General features: G+C 40.7%; 2 protein-coding genes across 3 annotated transcripts in view; both read left to right on the top strand.

The window, feature by feature from the left end:
- Positions 1-134, top strand: part of GAA (alpha glucosidase) — a 30590-nt gene extending 30456 nt beyond the window's left edge. The window contains exon 21 of the mRNA XM_081936343.1: positions 28-134. The gene's annotated coding sequence lies outside the window, so the exon portion shown is untranslated. The remainder of the gene's footprint in view (positions 1-27) is intronic.
- Positions 135-3828: 3694 nt separating this feature from the next.
- Positions 3829-23088, top strand: part of CARD14 (caspase recruitment domain family member 14) — a 34837-nt gene continuing 15577 nt past the window's right edge. The window contains exons 1-13 of one of the 2 annotated variants that reach the window (XM_081935743.1): positions 3829-3863; positions 4667-5031; positions 6979-7213; positions 8209-8346; positions 9295-9620; positions 11037-11207; positions 11927-12046; positions 13667-13792; positions 14616-14759; positions 16435-16566; positions 16789-16898; positions 19424-19515; positions 20565-20610. In XM_081935743.1, the coding sequence (XP_081791869.1) occupies positions 4990-5031; positions 6979-7213; positions 8209-8346; positions 9295-9620; positions 11037-11207; positions 11927-12046; positions 13667-13792; positions 14616-14759; positions 16435-16566; positions 16789-16898; positions 19424-19515; positions 20565-20610 (1682 nt within the window). In that variant the 5' untranslated portion in view covers positions 3829-3863; positions 4667-4989. Of the gene's footprint in view, positions 3864-4632; positions 5032-6978; positions 7214-8208; positions 8347-9294; positions 9621-11036; positions 11208-11926; positions 12047-13666; positions 13793-14615; positions 14760-16434; positions 16567-16788; positions 16899-19423; positions 19516-20564; positions 20611-23088 lie in introns of those variants that run through there. The other variant, XM_081935744.1, reaches the window with a different exon arrangement.

Raw genomic sequence — 23088 nt, 5'->3', positions numbered from 1 at the left:
ATTACAACTGAAGTGGAAATTCTTAAGGGTAATCATGAAAGAGCTTAAATGGTACAAAGAATACTGAGTAAAAAGATTTTTACAAACTGGATTAAAGGATGATGGAAACATTTATAAAGAGATTCAGGGACTTGCTCTAAAAATTGACATCTCGGACAAGAAATCAGCTGTTCAGTAAAAAAAAACCTGATGAATTGCCTATTGCATTTCTTATAACATCAGGAGAAGTCAAAGCATCAAAGACAAGACTAGGTGCACTTTGAAAATACTGTTTCTCCGAAAATAAGACAGGGTCTTATTTTGTTTTGACACCCGAAATAAACACTTGGCTTTATTTTTGGGGAGGTCTTATTATTTTTGAGGTGCAGGAGGCGGCGAGCGGGGTCACCTCATGGCTGCTGCTGTGTTGCAATATTTTCAGGGAGGGCTTATTTTCGGGGGAGGGCTTATTTTAGCACGTGGACTCAAAACCCTGATTGGGCTTATTGCCTGTGGAGGTCTTATTTTCAGGGAAACAGTATTTAGAGAAAATGTTTCATAGGCCCTAGCATGTCTTAGCCATTCAACAAAACAGCCTGTTGTTTTTCAGGCTTCTACTGAAATCTGAAAAGAGTTGTGGCTACTGTAAGAGATGGACTAAGTTTAATTAATTCAAAGCACAGGCAGCACTACTTAAAGGTCTGTGTTTATAAATACAGAATGAAGTTGTGTGCTAGAGGTGGAGAAGACTGGCATTCTGAAGGACCTGAATTGAAGAATCTCTTAAGAATTGAGCCTGAAGAAAGGGAATGATTCAGAATAGCAAAGGGAGTGAGTCAACATACAATTTCTCCTCCCAATTGCTTAACTCAGCATGCTGGCTGGGGAATTCTAGGAGTTGAATGTCTATGGAGATTCTCAGTCATCCAGGTCATGGTTGTCCCAAAAGGACTTTTTCAAGAGGCAACTGGACTTTCTGATTTTTCTTTGAAGACATTTCACTTCTCATCCAAGAAGCTTTAAAGGTGAAGAAACTGCTTGGATGAGAAGCAAAACATCTTCAAAGAAAAAAGATAAAGTCCAGTTGCCTCTTGAAAAAGCACTTTTGGGACATCTAGAGGTTGAAATTCACACATCTTAAAAGTTGCCAAATTTAAGAAACATAGGTTTAATTTTATGCAGCAAATCTCAGGATTGAAAATGACAAGAGGAGTTCTATGGACGATGTTTCAACCACCAGTTTTGTTCCAAAGTGGTTATTATAAAATATGTTATCCTGTCCCCTAGCAAATAGAAAAATCATACAATTTACCTATTACATTATTGCTGAATCGTACAATTTACCTATTACATTATATGCTACCTCCTTGCATGGAATAAATTAAGAGGACTTGGCCATAGAACCTCTTTTTAATTCCAGGATTCATGAAATCTGGATTGCTAGACATTCTTTTTTCTGATCTGGAATTGAAGACAAGCATTTCAGAACCAGGCATCATAGAACACCAATGGTACTTCAATGTTCAGGGAAAGATCATCGTTAACCATGGACCTTGGATTCTTTAAGACTATTTTTAGTGCATTGTAAAAAAAAAAAAAAAGCCCAGAGCTGTTCTGTCATTTCCTCTGCCAAGCTTTGGAATTGCTCACCTCTTAGTTTTTTTTCCCCCTTGCCTGTCTGCAATCATGGGTTTTCCAGTAATGTAACTTGATCCGCCTTTTCCGACCAACCCAGGTGAGGCCTCTCTGACTGGCTCTGCAAGTCTCATGAGCAGCTTCTTTCGCTTGAATAACTGGAGTAGCTGTCATCAAAGCAAGTAACATTTTGTCACACAAAATTGGAGTCTGTTACTGACAGAGGGCCACAGTGATGAATTCTATCTGTCAAATAATGGGTCATAAAGACCAAAAAAAGTACCTTGATTTACAACCACAATGGGGCCCAAAATTTCTATTGCTAAGTGAGTCAGTTGTTAAGTGAGCATTGCCCCATTTTACAACCTTCCTTGCCACAGTTGTTAAGTGAATCACTGCAGTTGTTAAGTTAGTAACATGATTGTTAAGTGAATCTGGCTTCCCCATCGTCTTTGCTTGTCAGAAGATCGCCAAAGCCAATCCCATGACCCTGGGAGATTGCAACTGTCCTAGATACACGCCAGTTGCCAAGCATCCAAATTCTGATCACGTGACCAGGGGGATGCTGCAACAGGTCATATGAAAAATTCTCATCCATCACTTTTTTCAGCACCGTCGTAACTTTGAATGCTCACTAAATGAAAGGTTATCAGTCAAGGACTGCCCGTACTAAATCAGAAGACCTAATTCTAAACTGCCATTAGAATTCTAACATCTCAGGCATTTCTGACACAGGCATCCTGCAACTTTGCTGTTGGAGGACCCTGCTGTTCAACTCAGGAGCTTGAACGGGTTGCTTTATGGTAGGCTTGTGAAAGCAGATCGAGGGACCCGTGTTTTCATTTGAACCATACCCTTGGTCCTCCCACAAAGGGAGCATTTTTCAGCATTATGGTCTCTCCCATAAAGTTCAAATTCATCCTTGAAAGTCATCAGAATGTAGACAGTAAGTTCCTTCAGATTTTTTTTTTTGATTCATTTGATGTTGGATGAAGTACCACATGTCTTTCACAGGATATGAATGAATGCATCAACTTAAGGCTTATGGTGGATATTTCTCTGCTTATTAAAAAGTATAAAAACATCCACAATCCTTATAATTTAAGATGTCACTTAATATTATACTTTATATTAAAATCTCCTTTAGTTTTCTTCTGTTCTTCCTGCTGCAGAGACTTGTATTTTCCAGGTATGCTAAGATGCAAAGATTTTAAATGCTTACCCAGAGGATGTGTTGCATTTATACTCTCTTCTGGCTGTCCTGCACATAGCAACGAGCTGCTAAGGTCAAGTCTGAAGTCAAGTCTAACTTCCCCAACCTGGACGTCAACTCTTAGAAATTCAACACTGTTCCACGTGCTGTTGCAGTTACTGTAAGTTATCTGCAATAGTTGCAGTTAAGGTTATTTTGCAAGTGTCGGTGTTGGTTATGAAATTAAGCTGACATTACTAGGAAGAGTTTCAAAAGTAAGAATAAGAATCAGAGGTGGTACTAGGCATAGACTTTCTCCAAAATTTGGCTGGCCAGAAGTATTAAACTAATTAATGAAAACTCAACATCTCTGTAGATGAGGATGAAATTTCAGAGGAAGTAAGAATTAACCATCCCATCTTTCTTCCTTAAACTGCCATTAGAAGGTTTCCAGCATATTTTTCCATTGATAAGCAAAAAATAATTATTATTCACCGCCTTCCTAACAGATTAGAAAGATTAAACAACATTTAGGGTGATTGCAGGCCTTTCTCTAGATATCCTAAACGTCTGCAAAATCCAATACATTTAAGGAAAACTGATCTCTCTATATTCTCTATGCTAGGGGAACTTATAATTATTTCCTTTGAGGGAGACATTTTAACAAACAGACAAGTAGTGGGTTCATTTATTTAATTGTTTTTCATCTGACACTGAGATGTATGAAACTTCAGTTTCAGTTTTTGAAACTGACTCTTGAACTATTTAACAGCCAGTAATCCATGAACAGCTCTAAACCTTTGCAAGCCTAACTAACCAGATAGATTCCCAACTTCTAAATATTTTTAATATGTTTATACATCAGCATATTTTTAGGCTGAAGTAACTTTTGATTGGGAGCCGCCCAGTTGGTTATAAGATGGGTGGCTATATAAGTATTTTAAATAATTAACTATGATCATTACCATTGCATAAAACTATATGAAGAAATACTTCCTTTTTGACTACAGCCTCATATCATAAAGCAACCCTCTGTGGTGTACATTTTCACACCAAGGTAGGAAATTTAGTTTTCTATTACTCTTTTCTTCAAAAGTTTAAGTAAGATTTACAGCACAATACTTTTCATGTCCAGTCACTGAACTCAATGGCTAGTAAGAATGCCTTAAATAAGTGGGATTTTTATATTACTATGTACAGTCAATTATTTCCACACTCTTAAGATAAAAATTATCAAACTGGTGTCCTCAAGGTGCTTCAGATGACAATACTCCTGAGTATTGAAACCTGGAGATGATAGGAGTTGTAATTTAATTCAAGAGGAAGACACAGTTTGGGAAGTATTGCTGTAAGCTACAGCAGAACGCTATAGATATACAATTTGATGTCTGAGTAGAACTAACAATTTCTTAATTTCATCCAAGTCTAAATAAATAACTTATTTTTGATTTGGAGATGTTCCTGAAATGCATATTTCTGTACCACTTGTTTAGCAGTATATTTAATCTGTTAACATTAGAAGACTTTGCCATTCTATTTCTATTGATTTAAATATGGGGCTTATTATCCACAATATTTGCTGTTGTGCTTGCCGTATTTCTATAAGAATGAGATTATAATTACTCCCTCCCCTTCCCAACCCTCAAGATAACTATCAGGACATTCTGATTTTAATATTTAATCAAACTAAGCTCCATGCTGAGCTAAGAAGCAGAAAATGCACATTGCAAATAAATTTACAGGAATGTGTGACCATGGATTTCAACATGTTGTTTTCACGGAAGTATCCCTACTCAAGAGATTTTGGCCATTGTGATCATTGTTAATTAGAAATCACTGTGCTTACTATTCCATTCACAGATAAGAAAGCAGTGTCTATCTTTAGGTGTTGCTACGAGAACTGAGTCACCATGGCGTTAATCTTTGAACTTTGTGGTATTATTTTTTTCTTCGGCTAAAACCAAGCGGAGAGGGGACTGGTTATCTCCCAAGCTAAAGAGATCTTTGAATGTTACAATAAAGGTGTATACGTCTGCTGCACTTTTGGCTTGGCCCTGAGCCAAAGGGAAGAACTTGAATTGGATAAAGAAAATATCCCAGCCACGCAGAACTACCCTCCCGAAAAACCAGTTTGTCAGCTCCTGCTTAAAAATCAGTTTCCCTCTAAGACATGCTGTGATAACATGCCCACAACAACGTTTAACTCTGTTGATCAACAGGAACAGGTAAGACGAGTGAGGGGGGGGTCTCTTCTTTTGCTTTCAGCTTGACCGGCCAGCGGGAAGACTGGCCTGAAGGAGGAGGAAAGGGCTCCTAGATCTTAAGTGAGAGGATTTGTAACTCAGTTGTTGGAAATTGAGCCCAAGGGCAAAGTGAGGATGAAATAGCTTGTTCAGGGTTTCGAAGTACTGAGCTAGAACAATGGTCTCCTCTGATTCCATTCAGATAACTGACCAGAAACTAGACTTTAATAGGGGTGTCTAGAAAACCTGGCTTTTCGTTTGTACAATGTTGAATTAGGACTGAATAATCCTAGTTTAAATCTCTACTTATACAAAAGTTTGTCTTTTTGGCTATCATACTTCACAGAGTTGCTTACATAAATTGAGGATTACAGGTAATCCTCAATTTATGACCATAATTGAGCCTAATATTTCTGTTGCGAAGTAAGACATTTATTCAGTGTTTTAACAGGTTTAAAAGACATTCAGTGTGTTTTGCCCTCTTTTATGACCTTCCTTGTCTCAGTTGTTAAGTGAATCATTGTAGTTGTTAAATTAGTAATATGGTTACTAAGTGAACCTGGCTTCCCCGTTGATTTTGCTTGCCAGAAGGTTGCAAAAAGTGATCACATGACCCCGGAACAAATTCAGTAATTTAGAGCTCGAATTCCAAGTTGAGGGATTGACTGTCTGAAGGCCTAATTCTCATGTTATAAACATGTTCAGTCATGTAGATCTGTAGCGAGACATTTGTCTATGTCGGGGGTGTTAAACTCAAATTCATTGAGGGCCACATCAGGGTTGGGTTTGATCTTGGGAGGCAGGGTGGGCATGGCCAGCTCAAATTCACTTGTGTCGGGGGCGCCTGTGATGGACCAAGTACTCTGCCAATGAAAACGGGCTCCCGAGCACTGTTTTCAGCTGCAATGACCTCCTGCAACCCTCTGCCAGTGAAAACGGAGCTTGAGAGGGCTGCCTCCCAAGCTCCATTTTCACTGGCAGAGGAACTGCGGGCTGGTCCGTCACTGTTTTCAGGGCAGCCCCATGGGCCAGAACTAAGCACCTTGCGGGCTGGATCCAGCCTGCGGGCTTTGAGTTTGACACCCCTGGTCTATGTGATGTTCAGTTGATGTCTTTAATCCTGGTTAAACATTTTCTTCCCTAAGAGGTGCGTTTGGCCTTTCCAACCCTCCCTCATTAAAAACAAACTACCGGTAGCATACATTGGAACATCACTGTGAAATTGAAATGTATTGATTTTTAAATAAAAGCATTTTTTTATTTAATATTTTTAAAATAAAATCTGGGAAAGGCAGCCAAGCCAAATGCTGTTTGGAATAAAAGGGTTTCAATAGCCTTGGGAGGCAACTCATCAAATTATCATATTCTGGCCATTTATGTTAACTGAACTCTTGATGCTGAAGACAATAAATAAATAAATTTTGGAATATAGACTTTTGCACCAAGATTCACTTTGTTATTTTATTTTATTTATAGCTCTGACTATAGACTATGCTATTTTGAGCAATAAGTAACAGTAACATTTCAAACAGAGAGAACCTAATCTAGATCTCAACCGTTCATTTTTAGCCTTAAAGTGATCAATCAATTAAATTACTGGTTAAAAGGTTTCTATAGGCATTGTATGATTATTTAAAAATAGAACAATACAATTTAAAACCAAAGCAATAGTAATACAACTCAATCTAATGTAGCAAAAATCAGTAATGACAGTCAGACCAGATGTAAAAAGGAGCTGAAATAATGTAATTTGGATAAAACAGCAAGATTATAGAATATTTTCAAAGCCAAAGGGTTTTGCCCATTTCCTCTAGGATTTAATTTCTGCCGTGCTTCATATCTGTGTATAATCGGAGATAGATTTTATGAAGTACAGTTACTCTTTCATTACTGGCTTCCAAAAACTATCGACATCTGTTATCCTTTTAGGTTTCCATTATGGGGGAGACAGGAGTAGATGATCCCAGCCTCGTTGATCAAGAACTTCGGGATATGGATGAAGATCGCTTATGGGAGATGGTGGAGGGCCATCGTTACAGAATTGTGAGGGGCGTCTCCCCCAGTCGTCTTACCCCCTACTTACGGCAGGCCAAGGTGCTGGGTCAATTGGATGAGGAAGAAATCCTGCACAGCCCCCAGTTCACAAATAGAGCCATGAGAGTCGGTAAGCACCCAAGATACTCTATTGGAAAGTTTATAGCAGTGTGGTGTATGGTACTGTAGCATATGCAGAGCACAGGAAAGCTTTAGATGATGGAGAAACAGTTATAAAAACTTGTGATGTCCAGTGGGATTATATCTTGGCTCCAGCACTACTCTGTCAAAGGGCACCAAGAAGCTGATGCATAGTAGCCAAAGCTAGCCAAATTACTTTGGGACATAAATGGAGCAATAAATTCCTTGCCCTTCCTATTCTTCACAATATAAATATCACAAATTAAATGTTTTGCTGCTATCCAAAATCTGGTTACTGAAAGAGCCACCTCGTTCTATCTAAAGTAGCATTGGTTCTATCTGGGAGGGAGGGAGAGAGAGAGAAAGAGGGAGAAAGAGGGAGAAAGAGGGAGAGATTATTTCCTTGGATAGGTATAGTAGAACCCTATGGAATCTGTAGTCCATTCTATAAACTAGATTACACAACATACAAAATGTATAATGTTACAGTTCTATCACAGGTAAATGAAGAAGTGTTCCAGTTTAAGTGGCAGGCTGGTTCTTTATTTACAGCAGTGGATCTCAACCTTCCCAATGCCGCAACCCTTTAATACAGTTCCTCATGTTGTGGTGATCCCCAACCATAAAATTGTTTTATGTTTTCCGTATTTTTCCAAAAATATGTGTTTTCCGATGGTCTTAGGCGATCCCTGTGAAAGGGTCGTTCGACCCCCAAAGGGGTCCCGACCAACAGGTTGAGAACCACTGATTTACAGGTTAAGACATACAGGGCAACACTGCATTTAAAAGATACTGCTTTTAGTGAAACCAAAGGAGATTTGCAAGTAAGCTTGCTCAAATACTATTAAATTACAGTGTTATTCCTGGAGAAAGGAATAACTATATGGCACATGTCCTTCATCTTACTCTGCCTGGGTAACTATAGGTTATTGGACTTTTTAGTTCCCATCATTTTACATTACTGATCTTCCTGATCTCTTTTAGGCCATATGCTGGATCTCTTGAAATCCCGTGGGAAAAACGGGGCTCTCGCTTTTCTGGAAAGCTTGAAACTTCACAATCCTGATATTTATGTGCTCATTACTGGCCTGGAGCCTTCCATAGACCACAACAATTTTAGCGGTGAGCTTTTTCCATCCTTCCTACCTCACCCATTCTTACCTGGATTGTTTTTCTAGGCAAAACAGATGAAACTGTAAGCTCTCCTAATCACTTTGTGGCAATTTGAAAGTTGATTCACCAAGCTGGGTCTGGTTTGAGTGTCAGTATTTGATTCTCCAGGGGAGATAATTCAGAATGACATCTCTTCCTCACCTATCAGTTTTCCCTCTGTATATGCACAATATTTAGGGACGCAGTGGCTCAGTGGCTAAGACGCTGAGCTTGTCGATCAGAAAGGTTGGCAGTTTAGCATTTCGAATCCCTAGTGCTCCGTAACGGAGTGAGCTCCTGTTACTTGTCCCAGCTTCTGCCAACCTAGCTGTTCGAAAGCATGTAGAAAAATAGAAACCACCTTAGGTGGGAAGGTAACAGCGTTCCGTGCAGCTTTAGCGTTTAGTCATGCCGGCCACATAACCACGGAGACGTCTTCGGACAGCGCTGGCTCTTCAGCTTTGAAACGGAGATGAGCACCGCCCCCTAGAGTTGGGAACAACTAGCACATAAGTGCGTGGGGAACCTTTAACTTTACCTATGCACAATATATTCTTAGTGTGCAGTAAATAATAATAATAATACATAGCTGAGCCTTTGATACCTTAGTGTTATCATTCTGCTGATTGAAGTGGAAGCTTTATGGTGTTCAGGTCTGGGTGTTGAGGGAACTCTAAGCATTTTTGTCCCAAAGGTGCTTTTTCAAAAGGCAATTGGATTTTTCTTTTTCCTTGAATATGTTTTGCTTCTCATCCAAGAAGCTTCTTCCGTTCTGACTTTAGAACTGACCTCAATTCTGATGTCAGAACGGAAGAAGCTTCTCGGATGGAAAGCGAAACTTCGAGGAAAAAAACAAAGTCCATTTGCCTCTTGAAAAAGCACTTGAGACCCGCCTAAGCTTTTTCTTCTTTTCTCTAGATCTGATTGAAAGTTCCCAGCTGACAGAATGCTTGGCCAAAGCAGTTAGCAGCCTGCAAGAGGAGCTAAACCAGGAGAAACGCCAGAAGGTGTCCCTGCTTCAACACTGCCGCAGACTCAAGGAAAACAATGCCCGACTGGAAGCTGAGGCCGAAAGCCTGAGGGGCATTGAAACTGAGTGTAACCGGATGAAGAGGGAACTCAGTGCTCACTTCCATGAGGCGCTCAAACTTAAAGATGAACTTTATGGGCTCTCTTTGCGCTACAGCAGTGCCCTTCAAGAGAAGGACCTGGCTATTACCCGCTGCCGAAGCATGCAGGAAGAGGTGTGAAAGGAGGGTGCATGAAACTTTTTAGGGTTTGTGACATCATATTAGCAGGTCCTGGGTACCATGGTAGAGTGATTGCAGATGGTCTGACCTGCCGAACGTACCTTGGCATTTTGCTGGTTAAGAGGAGGATAACTGTAGGCAAAATACTTGCTAGAGCACCAGAATGGTTCTGCTTGTAACCTGCAGTCATCTGTAGCTGTCCACTTTTGTTTGGAAGTGCAATAGAATATGAGAGATGTTCGCTCACATGGGCCATCTATCTCAGTATCCTGTTTCCATGGATACTCCTGCTGCTGCTGCTGAAGATGAACGATGCAGCTCAACCAACAAATGGAAAACCAACAGAGATAACCTAGCTTAATCTTGCATGTCTAGCAGACCATAGTAGAATTGATGGACTTTTAGTTATATACCAATTGGGGATGATATTGCAGGATCCCAAATTATGCAGATTTAAGGTAGAAATCCTTCCAAACTGAAAAATAATACAGAGTTTTTTTTTATTAAAAAAATCAATCTGATGCCTAAAAATCAGGAGTGGGGAGGGCTGTTCCTTGCAACTGAGTCTTGGGGTATTATTGGGGTGGTGAGATAAGTTCAAGAAAATAGAAGAATAATTAGCTGTTATGATTTCTCTAGCATTTGCTTTTTCTCCCCCTTTTCCTCTTGTGCTGCAATCAATCAGATCTTTAGTGCAATTTAACTGTGTTCGGGGGGCTATCCATATCCTTGGGCTGTAAGACAGCTTCCATTTAGCACTTAGTAATGGGATCTGCCACAAATTGAGGCTGTGGAAAACAGGAGGAAGTAGAATTATTAGGTATGTTTGCTGCTTTGAGTTACCTATAAAATAATAAAGCGGGATAAAAGCTAATAAATACATTCTTAAAGAAAGAAGCTCAGGACTGATGTGGCGGGAACTGCACAAATAATACAGGTAGTCCTCAATTTACAGCAGTTCATTTAGTGACTGTTCAAAGTTACGACGGCACAGAAAGAAGTGACTTATGACCACTTTTTGTACTTATGATGACTGTTGTAGCACCCCCACAGTCACGTGATCAAAATTTGGATACTGGCAACTGGTTCATGTTTATGACGGTTACAGTGTCTTGGGGTCATATAATCACTTTTTGCAACCTTCTGACAAGCAGAATCAATAGGAAAATGAGATTCACTTAACGACTGTCTTACCAACTTAACAACTACAGTGATTCACTTAACAACAGTGGCAAGAAAAGTGGTAAAATGGGACAAAAGTCATTTAACAAATATCTCACTTAGCAACAGAAGTTTTGAGCTCAATTGCAGTCGTACGTTGAGGATTACCTGTTAATTTTTTTTTCCAGTTCTGCTTGCCTTGTTCACAGCTTCTTTCTTTCTTTCTTTCTGTGTACCTGTCCATGGTAGCTCTACCTGATGAAGCAAGAACTGCAGAGAGCCCAAGTGTCACTGTGCCATCAAAGGGAAAGTCCCTCAAGAACTTCTGGGGATACGCAGATGCAGACAGAGGAGCTCTTAAAGCTGACAGAAGAGAACGAGCATCTCAAGTCACTCTTGGAGCTGGAAACCTTCAGTGTGGTAAAAGAAGTTGTCAGCTGTGCTTTCCTAATGATCCTAGGGATAATAGCGAGGATAAGAGATCCATAACACATAATTATTAGTAATTTCACCAGAATTCAATTTCAGGCTTCTTTGGGGCAAACGAGGGGAGATACCTTGTGAAGAAAACCATACAAGTTTGCAGGAGGTAGAACATCCAAAGCTTGCTTGTCCAAGGGCAGCTTCTTGCAAAGGGAAGCCAAAGACGTTTGCACGATGGGGGCTTAATCAAGATTTAGCATGCCTTTGTATAAGTCTCCTACAACTGCACAATGTTCTTTTTCAGGCTGCAGTTAGATGCAGTGGCGGGTTCCGGCAGTCACTACTGCGGGTTCGCTCGTGGGTGTTTTGTGCGCGTGCTTGATGTGCGCTGTGCGTGCATGCACAGTGCAATAATAATTGTTCTGTGCATGCGCAGAAGCAAAAAACAAGATGGCAGCACCTACGGCACCACCCAGGAAACCAGTTTGGGGGTGTGGCAGGCCTGGGTCACTGCCGGTTCCAGTGACCCTGGCCGCCAAACCACTACCAGTTTGGCCGAACCAGTCTGAACTGATAGGAACCCACCACTGGTTAGGTGGCGGTAGCACAGCTTGAGAGCCTCTTCCATAGGGGTACCCCTATCCGTCTCTAGGTGTGGCGTGGGACAGGGGTTGGGTTGAAAAATCTTCTCTAATGAGCCTGCCTTACCTGCCCAGGTGCAGAAAGATATTCTAGAGCAAAACTTGGATGATGCTCTGGAGGGCAAACAGGAATTGCTGAATCGACTTCACTCACTGAGAGAGCAAGCAGCACTTGCTGAGAATCAGCGAAAACAGGTGAGAATGCCGTGGTACCTGAAATTACCTGCCTCTATGCAAGAGGAGGGAGAAAGTCTCTTTCTGTGCCTAGGAGAGGCACCTTTTATATACTTTCAGGAATTGCCACTCTCCCATGTGCCTATCCTACCACACTGGGGATCAGGAAGTAGTTCGTCTCTTATGTATATGGCAGCAGCCATGTGAAAATTAAAAGTACTGTATTTTTCGGAGTATAAGACGCACCAGAGTATAAGACACACCAAGGTTTTGAAGAGGCAAATTTTTAAAAAAGTAGGTAGGTAGATAGAAGGATAGAGAGGGAGAGAAAGAGAAAGAAATATAGTAGGGAGAGAGAGTGTGTGTGTAGGTAGGTAGGTAGAGGGATAGAGAGAGAAATAGAAAGAGAGAGAGAGAAATACAGTAGATAGGTAGGGAGAGAGAGAGGGTAGGTAGATTGGTAGGTAGAGAGAGGGAGGGAGGGATGGAGGGAGAAAGAGAGAGAGAGAGAGAGAGATACAGTAGATAGGTAGGGAGAGAGAGAGAGAGTAGGTAGGTAGGTAGATAGAGGGAGAGAGAGAGAGAGAGAGAAATACAGTAGGTAGGTAGGGAGAGAGAGAGAGAGTAGGTAGGTAGGTAGATGTTTCCAGGTGTATTTATCCATGTGCTGGAGAAGGAAATCGCTGACAATCTGCAGCACCTAAGACTTTGTTTCTGCTGGGACAGTACTTGATCAATGTAATTCTCATCAATCAGTTAAAGAGCTTTCCAAAAGGGAAAAAAAAGTTTTTGCACTCTGCAAACCTCCCAAAAACAGCCCATTCCCCCCCCAAAAAAGGCATGAATAGCCTTGGGGGGGGGGGGGCTTGCAGAGTTCTCCGGGTTCTACATCTCTGCTGTATTCAGTGTATAAAACACACCCAGATTTTCAGCCTCTTTTTAGAGGAAAAAAGGTGTGTCTGATACTACGAAAAATATGGTATATTAATTGCAGTAAGACCAGTCCCCCTTCAGTGCTCAAGGACAACCCTGTTTAAGAACAATGACTTAATTTGATCTGATCTAACAGGATTAAAGAAGAGTAGATATTTTGTAACGTTGGTTTTACATACAGAATTATATGCATTATAGACCTAATCAGTGGTGGGATTCAAATAATTTAACAACTGGTTCTCTGCCCTAATGATTTCTTCCAACAACCGGTTCACCAAACTGCTCAGAAAGTTAACAACCGATTCCCGCGAAGTGGTGCAAACTGGCTGAATCCCACCACTGACCCTAATACAGTAGCCAATAATCTTGAGCTACTAATCCCAAAGTCTTCAACAGCACTGTTGCCTTGTGCTTGCAAGGTGGTTATAGGCAAACCGTTTTTATTTATTTATTTATTAAATTTCAATGTCACCCATTTCCCCTATAAGATGACTCTGGGTGGCTTACAAATTATACAAAGTTTTCATCTTGGTTCTCAGACATCAGTTCCTAATAGGAGGTTAAGGAGAATTTAGGCCACATTAGACTACTGGTTTTGTAAGACTTTCCAATATTACATGTCCTACGAGCAACGGGCCCTAAATAGGAAAAAAAAAATGATACCAAGACTACATTCTTTCATCTTGCTGTATTTGTGTCTTCGTGCAGTGTTGGGAAGAAAAGGAAAATACTTTAATTGAATGTCAAAAGATGAAGGTGGACTGTGAGATCTACAAGGAGCAAATCAGTGCCCTTCAGGCTCAAATAGCTGATCTACAGAAAGAAAGAGATCAGGTATGAGACAATGTGGTTAGCATGGAATGAGGGCTTTTCACTCAAAGTGACAAAAAGGTTGTCAAAAGATGAGAGACTGTCTTGCTGGCAGACATCTTAACATGATTTGAACCTTGCAGTGATTGCCAAGTTAAATACCTGGATTCACGTAAAGTCATGTAACTTTAAAATGATCACCACTGGTAGAACGCAGTACCTTTGGACCCCTAAAAAGTTTTTTATTTGATTTTGTACTTTGCAATCTAGGCTTCATGCAGCTTTCCAGTTGTTCACTATGTCCAATGCTACCGTCAATACAGGTAGTCCTCAGCTTAATGACCACAATTGAGCCCAAAAGTTCTGTTGCTAAGTGAGACATTTATTAAGTGAATTTTGTCCCATTTTATGACCATTCTTGCCACAGTTGTTAAGGGAATCATTGTAGTTGTTAAGTTATTAACACGGTCGTTAAGTGAATCTGATTTTCCCATTGACTTTGCTTGTCAGAAGGTCGCAAAAGGGGATCACCCAGAACATTGCAACCGTCATAAACATGAACTACTTGCCAAAAAGACACTTTTTTCAGTGCCATTGTAACTTTAAAATGATCACTAAACAAATTGTTGTAAGTCGAGGACTACCTGTGTTTTTAAAATTACTATAGTATTATTGGTTACTATAGTATGCCCCTTTCTTTGGATTGATTCTCAGCATTTCTAAGTTGATCACTAAAACCATTTAAATTGCTACATGAAATGTGCTTATTGTTGCCTATACCTTATTTCTGTCATTTTTTAAAATCTCAAAACCTTCATACGTAGTGGTCTCTATCTAATTCTTGTAGGCCTATAATGCCAGAGACTCTGCTCAGTTGGGGATTTCCCAAAGCCTCCTGGAGAAAGATTCTCTTCGCCGTAAAGTCTTTGAGCTCACAAATGAAATTTGTGAAGTCAGGAAAAAAGCCAGCATGGGAGATTCGGTGCTTACTGTAAGTTATGATTGTGGTTGGGCTTAGGGGAGAAAGGGATAAATCTATGCTTTCCCAAAATGCCTCTAGCACTATCCTAATATTTAAAAGCCTGCTTCCTAAAATCCAAAATGCAGTTATTGTAGAATAAATGGAATTTTATTTTGTGTTCTCAATTTCCCCATCTGATTCCTTTTTAAGTAGCTATTTCCTTCAAGACAAGGAAGACCACAAACTATGCGTATTAACATTACCTTTAGTCAGGGGTGAAATCCAGCAGGTTCTGAGAGGTTCTAGAGAACCGATAGCGGAAATTTTGAGTAGTTCGGAGAACCGGCAAATGCCACCTCTGGCTGGCCCCAGAGTAGGGAGGGAATGGGGATTTTGCACTATCCTTCCTCTGGAATGGGGTGGGAATGAAGATTTTGCAGTATCCTTCCCCTGCCATGCCTAACAAGCCACGCCCATCAAGCCAAGCCACGCCCATCAAGCCACGCCACGCCCACTAAGCCACACCCACAGAACTAGTATTAAAAAAATTGAATTTCACCACTGCCTTTAGTGCTAGATAACAGTAAAAGAATCTTACAAGTCTGAATGTATTTCTCCCCTCTTTTACTTCCCAGGAAACTAGGGAGAGTCTTTTCTGCTTCTGTAGGCAGTAATATATCATTTGTATGATGGTTGTCTTGCCTGCAGCTCTTCCTCCTCTCTCCTAAGGTTATTCCCATCTCCACACTATTCTCTTTCTATCTTTGTGTGACTCACTGAATTACACTTTTATCAGGCGGGATATGAATGCACTATTTGTATCTCCTAGTTGATTTGCAAGGTACACTGACTTCAGGGGTGGGTTCCTACAAGTTCTAACCTCTTCTATAGAAGAGGTTCCACAAATCTACAGTGCCGTTTAGAACTGGTTCCAGCTCCCTTCCCCCGCCCATCTGCACATCATTAAGATGAAGAGCGAGAGGAGGAGTTCTGGGAGTTGAAGTCCACAGTCTTAAAACTGTCAAGTTTGAACACCCCTGGGGTTTTTTTCCCTAAAGGGTTAGGGGTGCAAGGGTCTTGTAACTTGACAGCTTTAAGGCTTGCGTGCTTCAAATGCCAGAGTTTCTGAGCCAACATTTTGGTTGCTAAGCAAGAGCATTGTTAAGTGAGTTTCACCACATTTTACAAGTTGGCCACGCCCACCCAGTCACATGGCTGGTAAGCCACTCCCACCTGGTCACATGGCCGGCAAGCCACTCCCACAAAGCAGGCCACTTCTACAGAAGAAGTTCTAAAAAAATTTGAAACCCACCACTGACTGACTTGCAACATTTGGACTAGATTATATATTCTAACTAGGACAGAATAGCATGAACATGCTTGGGATGAAACTGGGCTTTGCACGCACCTGTGACATACTGCCCAATATGTGTTAAAACTGATACTATCTTTATCATTAGCAGGAAATACTTCATATGGCAAGGATCCAACTAAGGCCAGTGACTTAATCTACAGCAGTTTATTTAAAATTTTTAAAAAGCTTTGCTTGAAACCCTCAGTTGATCGAAACTATTTTGAGAAGTGAAAACCAGTATCTATGGGTCATCTGTTGGCAACCATGGATTACGAAAGACGGCGGTTTGGCACATAAGCTCCACAGACTCTTCACTGTCTTGTAAACCAAGATATTCTTCTATTTCCTTAGCAGGTACCAAGGAGTGGGCCTCCCATCATTGAACCCAAGGACCATTGTCCAAAGAAAAAGCAGCCTCTAGTACGAATGCATGCCATCTGTCCTCGGGAGGACAGCCAGGACAGTTTGATGAGCACATCAGAGGTGTGAATTTCAATCCTCCACCTTTGTATCTTCTTTAAGTTCAAGATCCTGGGTAAGGAGGGATGGTGAGATATGGAATAGGCCTGTCCTGCTCGTGAAGTTGACCAAAGTTCTGTTAATGCAAAGCTTCACCAGAAAAGTTGGGAATAGCTCTGAATGGGGGCATTTGAGTTCAGTCACACTGGAAGATACTTATGGCCTGACTGTCCTTTTATTTTGTAGTCTTGGTCAAGTCATGATCAAATGGACAGTTTCCGATCATGCAGCCCAATCCCACCTTGTAAACTTTCTCTACAGAGAAGAGCCATGCAAGACAGCTCGCTTTCTTGGAGGTAACTATTTTGGGGTTTTGTGGGGAGATATCTCACATTCTGTGCTAGATTGAATTGGCAGATGTGACAAAGAACACTTCTAGGTTTTTTTCAAGTGCTGGGATCAAGTGTTTCACATGAAGTGTCTCACACAATGCTGAGAGGTAAAAACTGACTCCTTTAAGGTCTTTATGTTCCATTGGATTCTGTAAAATGAAATCTACTCTCCAATCATGCAAATGTTTAGTTCTACCAGAGTTAAATGGACCTGTTCTAAGACCTCCTAGATCCCTTCCAACTCCGTTATTCTGTTAACTGTTATTAATGACAGGTTAAGAACACGGTGGGAAACCTTGTACTTGTGCATGATGAATCCTACTTGTACGATTTCCAGTTTTGTTTCTGGAGGAGCCGTGGTGGAACAGTGGTTAGAATGCAGCATTGCAAGCTAGCTCTGCCCACAGCTAGGAGTTCAATCCTGACTGGCTCAAGGTTGACTCAGCCTTCCATCCTTCTCAGATCAGTAAAATGAGAACCCAGTTTGTTGTGGGCAATATGCTGACTCTGTAAACCACGCAGAGTGTTGTAAATTACTGTAGAGCAGGATATACTGTAAGTCTAAGTGGTATTACCATTGCTATTTTCCCCTCATCTTGGAAGGGTTTAACAGGTTAAAAATATCCTAAAGCTCAAAAAATGATGCTATGTTTCTTAACAGTCCATTTCACTGCAATGTAAACAAAGGTTTACATCACAGGCTTATGAGAGGTAAAAGTAAAGGTTCCCCTAGCATATATGTGCTAGTTGTTCCCGACTCTAGGGGGTGGTGCTCATCTCTGTTTCAAAGTCGAAGAGCCAGCACTGTCTGAAGACGTCTTCATGGTCATATAGCCAGCATGACTAAATGGCAAAGGCGCACGAAACGCTGTTATCTTCCCACCAAAGGTGGTCCCTATTTTTTTTACTTGCAGTTTTATATGCTTTAGAACTGCTAGATTGGCAGAAGCTGGGACAAGTAACAGGAGCTCACTCCGTTACTCGGTGCTAGGGATGTCTTAGTCACTGAGCCACCACGTCCCTTTATGAGAGGTGGAGGGTCCCAAATATTGCATGCAACACTTAAAATTTAGGATGCCCATAAATAAGAGAACGTTGAAAGTAATCATGCAAATTGAATTGCTATTTCTTACAAACAATATAAATGGTAACAATTCTTTGTCAGTCTGTTCCATTTCTAAAGCTTTTATTTCTATAATACAAAATAATATGTAACATAAAATAATATATATTCAATCAAATAAATGATACAGAGATTTGACTAAGAATTCCCCTGGCTCATGTCTGAAACAGCTATGATGATCTTTTGAACTTTAAAATATGTCTCAAGAGGCCAAACCACAAGCTTTATCCTTTGAACTAGATCAGTGAGGAAAACCTTTTAGTCCTGGTATTTTAAAAATTCAGAAAATGCCTAACTTGACTCTGCTGGAGTGTCACCCACACACATACACACATGCACAAAAGAGAAACAATTCTTGACATATTCATTCATTTTTTAAAAAAAATACAGTCCAGTCATGTACGGTGTTACATATTACATAAACAAATGTTCAATAATTACAAAACTGAAATACAAGTAAAAGAAATTCAGACATCTATAAAATAATAATAATGAAAAAGACAGATTCATCATTTTTCTAGAAGTACAGTAATTGTGATAGGATATGGCTGGAAGGAAAGGCCAGCTGAAAGGGCCTGAATGCCTCTCCCATCATTCTACCTGATTTAGAGGAGTGTCAGTCATTTAGCTATGGTGGACTTCACTTTCAATTCAACATTTTGAAAGACAATGGTTTGCTAAGAGCTTGGAAAAGGGGAAAGGAGAGCAAGTCCTTCTGAAGGTCCACCCTTCTGAAGTATTCAATACAGGTAGTCCCCAACTTACGAGCATAAATGACTCCCACATTCTGTTGCTAAGCAAGACAGTTGTTAAGTGATTTTTGCCCCATTTTATGACCTTTCTTGCCACAGCTGTTAAATGAATCACTGCAGTTTTAAGTTAATAACATGGTTGTTAAGTGAACCTGGTTTCCCTATTGACTTCGCTGGTCAGAGGGTCTCAAAAAGTGATCACATGACCCTGGGACACTACAACTGTCACTAATACATGCCAGTTGCCTAGCATCCAAAGTTTGATCATGTGACCATAGGAATGCTGCAATGCTGTGAAAAACATTGATAAATCACATTTTTTCAGTACCATTGTAATTATAACTTCAAACAGTCACTAAACTAATGGTTGTAAGTTGAGGACTACCTATACAATAGATTGTCAAATAAAAGGTTTTGCCGCAGGCCCAGGTAACTCTCAGAATAAAATGCCCATCCAAGGCAGCTCCGAGTCACACCAGGCCTTCACTCTGGAAGTAACTTCAGAAAATGCTCTTGACTGGCCTTGCAGCCTCCAAAAAGAACAGGTGGCTTTTATTTTTTTTCCCATTCACACATTGTAGTTTCCCTCTCTTTTATGTCTCCTCTTGAAACAGTTCTCAGGAGTTCCTGGACGAGGAATTTTCTGTCATCTCAACTGAAGAGAAAGGGAGGGATCCCTCTTTTGAATACGACATGGGGAGAGATGGTAAGAGTTCCCCCCAGGGGAAACATTTTCTTCATATTTTCTAGCCCAGTGATGGTGAACCTTTTTGGCAGTGAGTGCCGAAAAGGGAGCACTTCGCACACTTGTCTGGGCCGTGACCAGGAAAAGGAGCTGCCCAGGGGGCATGCACACGCCAGAAAATGTACTTCCGGTTTCCGGCATGCACATGTGCGCCAGCCAGCAAGTCTTCCGGTTACTGTCATGTATGCACACGTGCCAATCAGCTGGCTGGTGGATGCCAGAAAACAGAAGACCAACTCTTCCAGTTTCTAACACTGCCGCATGCACAAAGGCCAGTTGCTCAGAGTGTGCGCATGAGCTCCAGAAACCCGGAAAAGGAATGGGCGATGCCGCTCATTCCAGGTGGCATGGCTCCACCTGCCACTTTGGGCACACGCGCCATAGGTTTGCCATCACAGTTCTAGCCTGTGGAAGAGGAAGGAAAATATTCCCTCATTAATGTATTTGTGAACCTGCTTGCTTTTTTTTTAGTTCAAGAATGATCCGAGCAGTGCCACTTGGAAAGATCTATTTGCTAAAGCCCATATAATGTTAAGGCAAATCCATAACATAAATAACAGCAAGGCATTAAATTAATTTTAAAGATATTGTTAAATTTTAAATCTGGATTAAAGAGGAAAAAAAAGGGAAGGTACAAATCAGCTTGGTTCTTTCCAGAGCTTTTGGATGTCTGGATACTTAGCCAAAATTAGAAATCTGGAAATAGCCTGGATATCCTATACCTGTTTGCTTCCCTTTTTCTCCTATCATAATCCACTACAATAAGGAAAAGTTATTTCCAATTTTGCTCTTGAAAACCAATTTTGAATTTTCCTCCCCTTATTATTCCTCCTTAAGGAGCAAAAAAATAGGGAACTCATATCTAGCAAGGCAGGGAAAATACAATGAGAATGTGTTAAAGGTTATTTACTAGCCATAAAGGCAATTTTGCTCGATTTCAGGGAGGCCTAGACTAGAAACCAACCACTGATTGCTTTGCTCTCATGTGTTCGAATATATCTTTCTTACAGATGGCTCTTCACTCTGGCTCCACGTAGACCCTTGCATCTCTGAGAGGTAAATGCACAGTCCCCAGCAAAATGGTTTTATTTTATAATGCTTTATGGTATTGACAAATCCAAAAACAAGGAATATAAAGTGAAATAATTTATAGTTATATTTTTATAGTATTTTATTTGTATTCATTTATATTGTATTCGGGACGTGGTGGCTCAGCGGCTAAGACGCTGAGCTTGTCGGTCAGAAAGGTCGGCAGTCGGCGGTTCGGATACCTAGTGCCATGTAACAGAGTGAGCTCCCGTTACTTGTCCCAGCTTCTGCCAACCTAGCAGTTCGAAAGCAGGTAGAAATGCAAGTAGAAAAATAGGAGCCACCTTTGGTGGGAAGGTAACAGCGTTCCGTGCTCCTTCAGTGTTTAGTCATGCCGGCCACATGACCACGGAGACGTCTTTGGACAGCACTGGCTCTTCGGCTTTGAAATGGAGATGAGCACCGCCCCCTAGAGTCGGGAACGACTAGCACATATGTGCAAGGGGAATCTTTACCTATTTGTATTGTGGATAGGTTTTGTATAGCTTTATCCATTTAATATTGTAAATAAAGGGATATTATTAATATTGTTAATAAAAGGATATAGTTTTATCCTTTTGATATTGTAAGCTGCCCAGAGTTACTTTGTGGTAAGATGGATGGCCAATACATTTAATAAATAAAAATAAATAAATGAATAATGGAAAGAAGAGTTTACGTGCCAAACCTCCCACTTGGCAATCTAGCTGGGAAAGAATCAAGAATCTAAGAGCTCTGATGAATAGAACTGACTGGAAGACACAACACAAAGATTCCAAGAAGTATCTTACAGTACTTTCAAATGAGACATCAATGTATAGCCAATTCAGAGAGGCAAAACGTGTGTCCCAAGTTTTTTTTTCATATAGGAAGCCAGAAGCTTGCTTTTTTTCTTTTTAATGAAGGGTGGCAATCTGTATCTGTTACTGTTTTGATAACTATTACATCAGTGGTGGGATTCAAATTTTTTTTACTACCAGTTCTGTGGGCATGGCATGGCGTGGCAGGGGAAAGATACTGTAAAATCCCCATTTCCTCCCGATCAATTAGGCCTTGGGAGGCAGAGAATAGATGGGGCGGGGCCAATCAGAAGTGGTACTTACTGGTTCTCCGAAGTACTTAAAATTTCTGCTACTGGTTCTCCAGAACTGGTCAGAACCTGCTGAATACCACCTCTGTATCACATCCATCAGTGTGAGGAGTAACTCAAGGACAAACTGTGATTGTCAGCCAAGGAATCTACAGAAAGCAAATATTAGAGAGAGGTATAAAATAAACTTTTATTCAGGCAAAAAAGAAAATATGTGATTCTATGGACATAATTACTTGTATTTAAGAGTAATTCAGAATCATGGGTCTGTATACATATGTACAGGTAGTCCTCAACTTACAACCATTCATTTAGTGACCATTTCAATGCACTGAAAAAAATGACTTATGACCATTTTTTACACCTACAATGGTTACAGCATACCTGTGGTCATGTGATCAAAATTTAGACACTTGGCAACTGGTATGTATTTATGATGGTCACAATTTCCCAGGGTCATGTGATCACTTTTTGTAACCTTGTTTGTTTGTTTATTTTATTGATTTATATGCCGCCCTTCTCCCAAAGGACTCAGGGCGGCGTACATTAAAAAAAACACATCTCAAAAGTTAAAAAGAAATTAAATACATATCCCCCCAAAATAAACCCAATTCATAGGACAATTTAAAAAACATTTAAAAAATGAGTTAAAATTAACAGGCCAGGCCGGCTTGCTGGAAAAGCCAACTTTTTAGGGTGCGTCGGAAGGACTGGAGGTCAGGGATTATGCGAAGCTCTGGGGGCAGCTCATTCCAGAGGGAAGGCGCTCCCACAGAGAAGCCTCTCCCCCTGGAGGTCACCAGCCGACACTGTCTGGCCGACGGCACCCTGAGGAGGCCAACTCTGTGGGATCGTACTGGACGGTGGGAGGCTACTTCCAACAAGCAAAGTCAATGGGGAAGACAGATTCACTTAACGACCATGTTACTAACTTAATAACTGCAGTGATTCAATTAACAGCTGTGACCTAACAAAAGAAACAAGAAAGATTGTAAAATGGGACAAAATTCACTTAACAACTGTCTTGCTTAGCAACAGAAATTTTGGTTGTAAGTGTAAGATTACCTATATATGCTCGCAGAAGATCTCTTTAAGGGGTAAAGTGTGAGGCCTCGGAAATGATTTTATATTCTGGTTATTTCCTCTGATTTTTGAGGCACTATTGCATTATTGGTGTCCTTTTCTGCAGTGGTGGGATTCCAAATCTTTTCCTACCGGTTCTACAAGACAGCGCTTTGCGTGTGCACACACAGACTTTGCGCATACGTGCAGCACTCAAAGACCGCCCTCAGTGTCAGCGCTGGTGAGCTGAGCTGTTTTTTAGGTCAGCTGAGGCGCGGCAATTCACTTTGCTGCGCGAATCAGCTGAGCTAAAA

This window comes from Natrix helvetica (assembly GCF_964273705.1).
Source record: "Natrix helvetica genome assembly, chromosome: 1".
Taxonomy (NCBI): domain Eukaryota; kingdom Metazoa; phylum Chordata; class Lepidosauria; order Squamata; family Natricidae; genus Natrix; species Natrix helvetica.
Note: the sequence above shows the minus strand (reverse complement) of the source record. Positions and strands in the feature narration are given on the sequence as shown.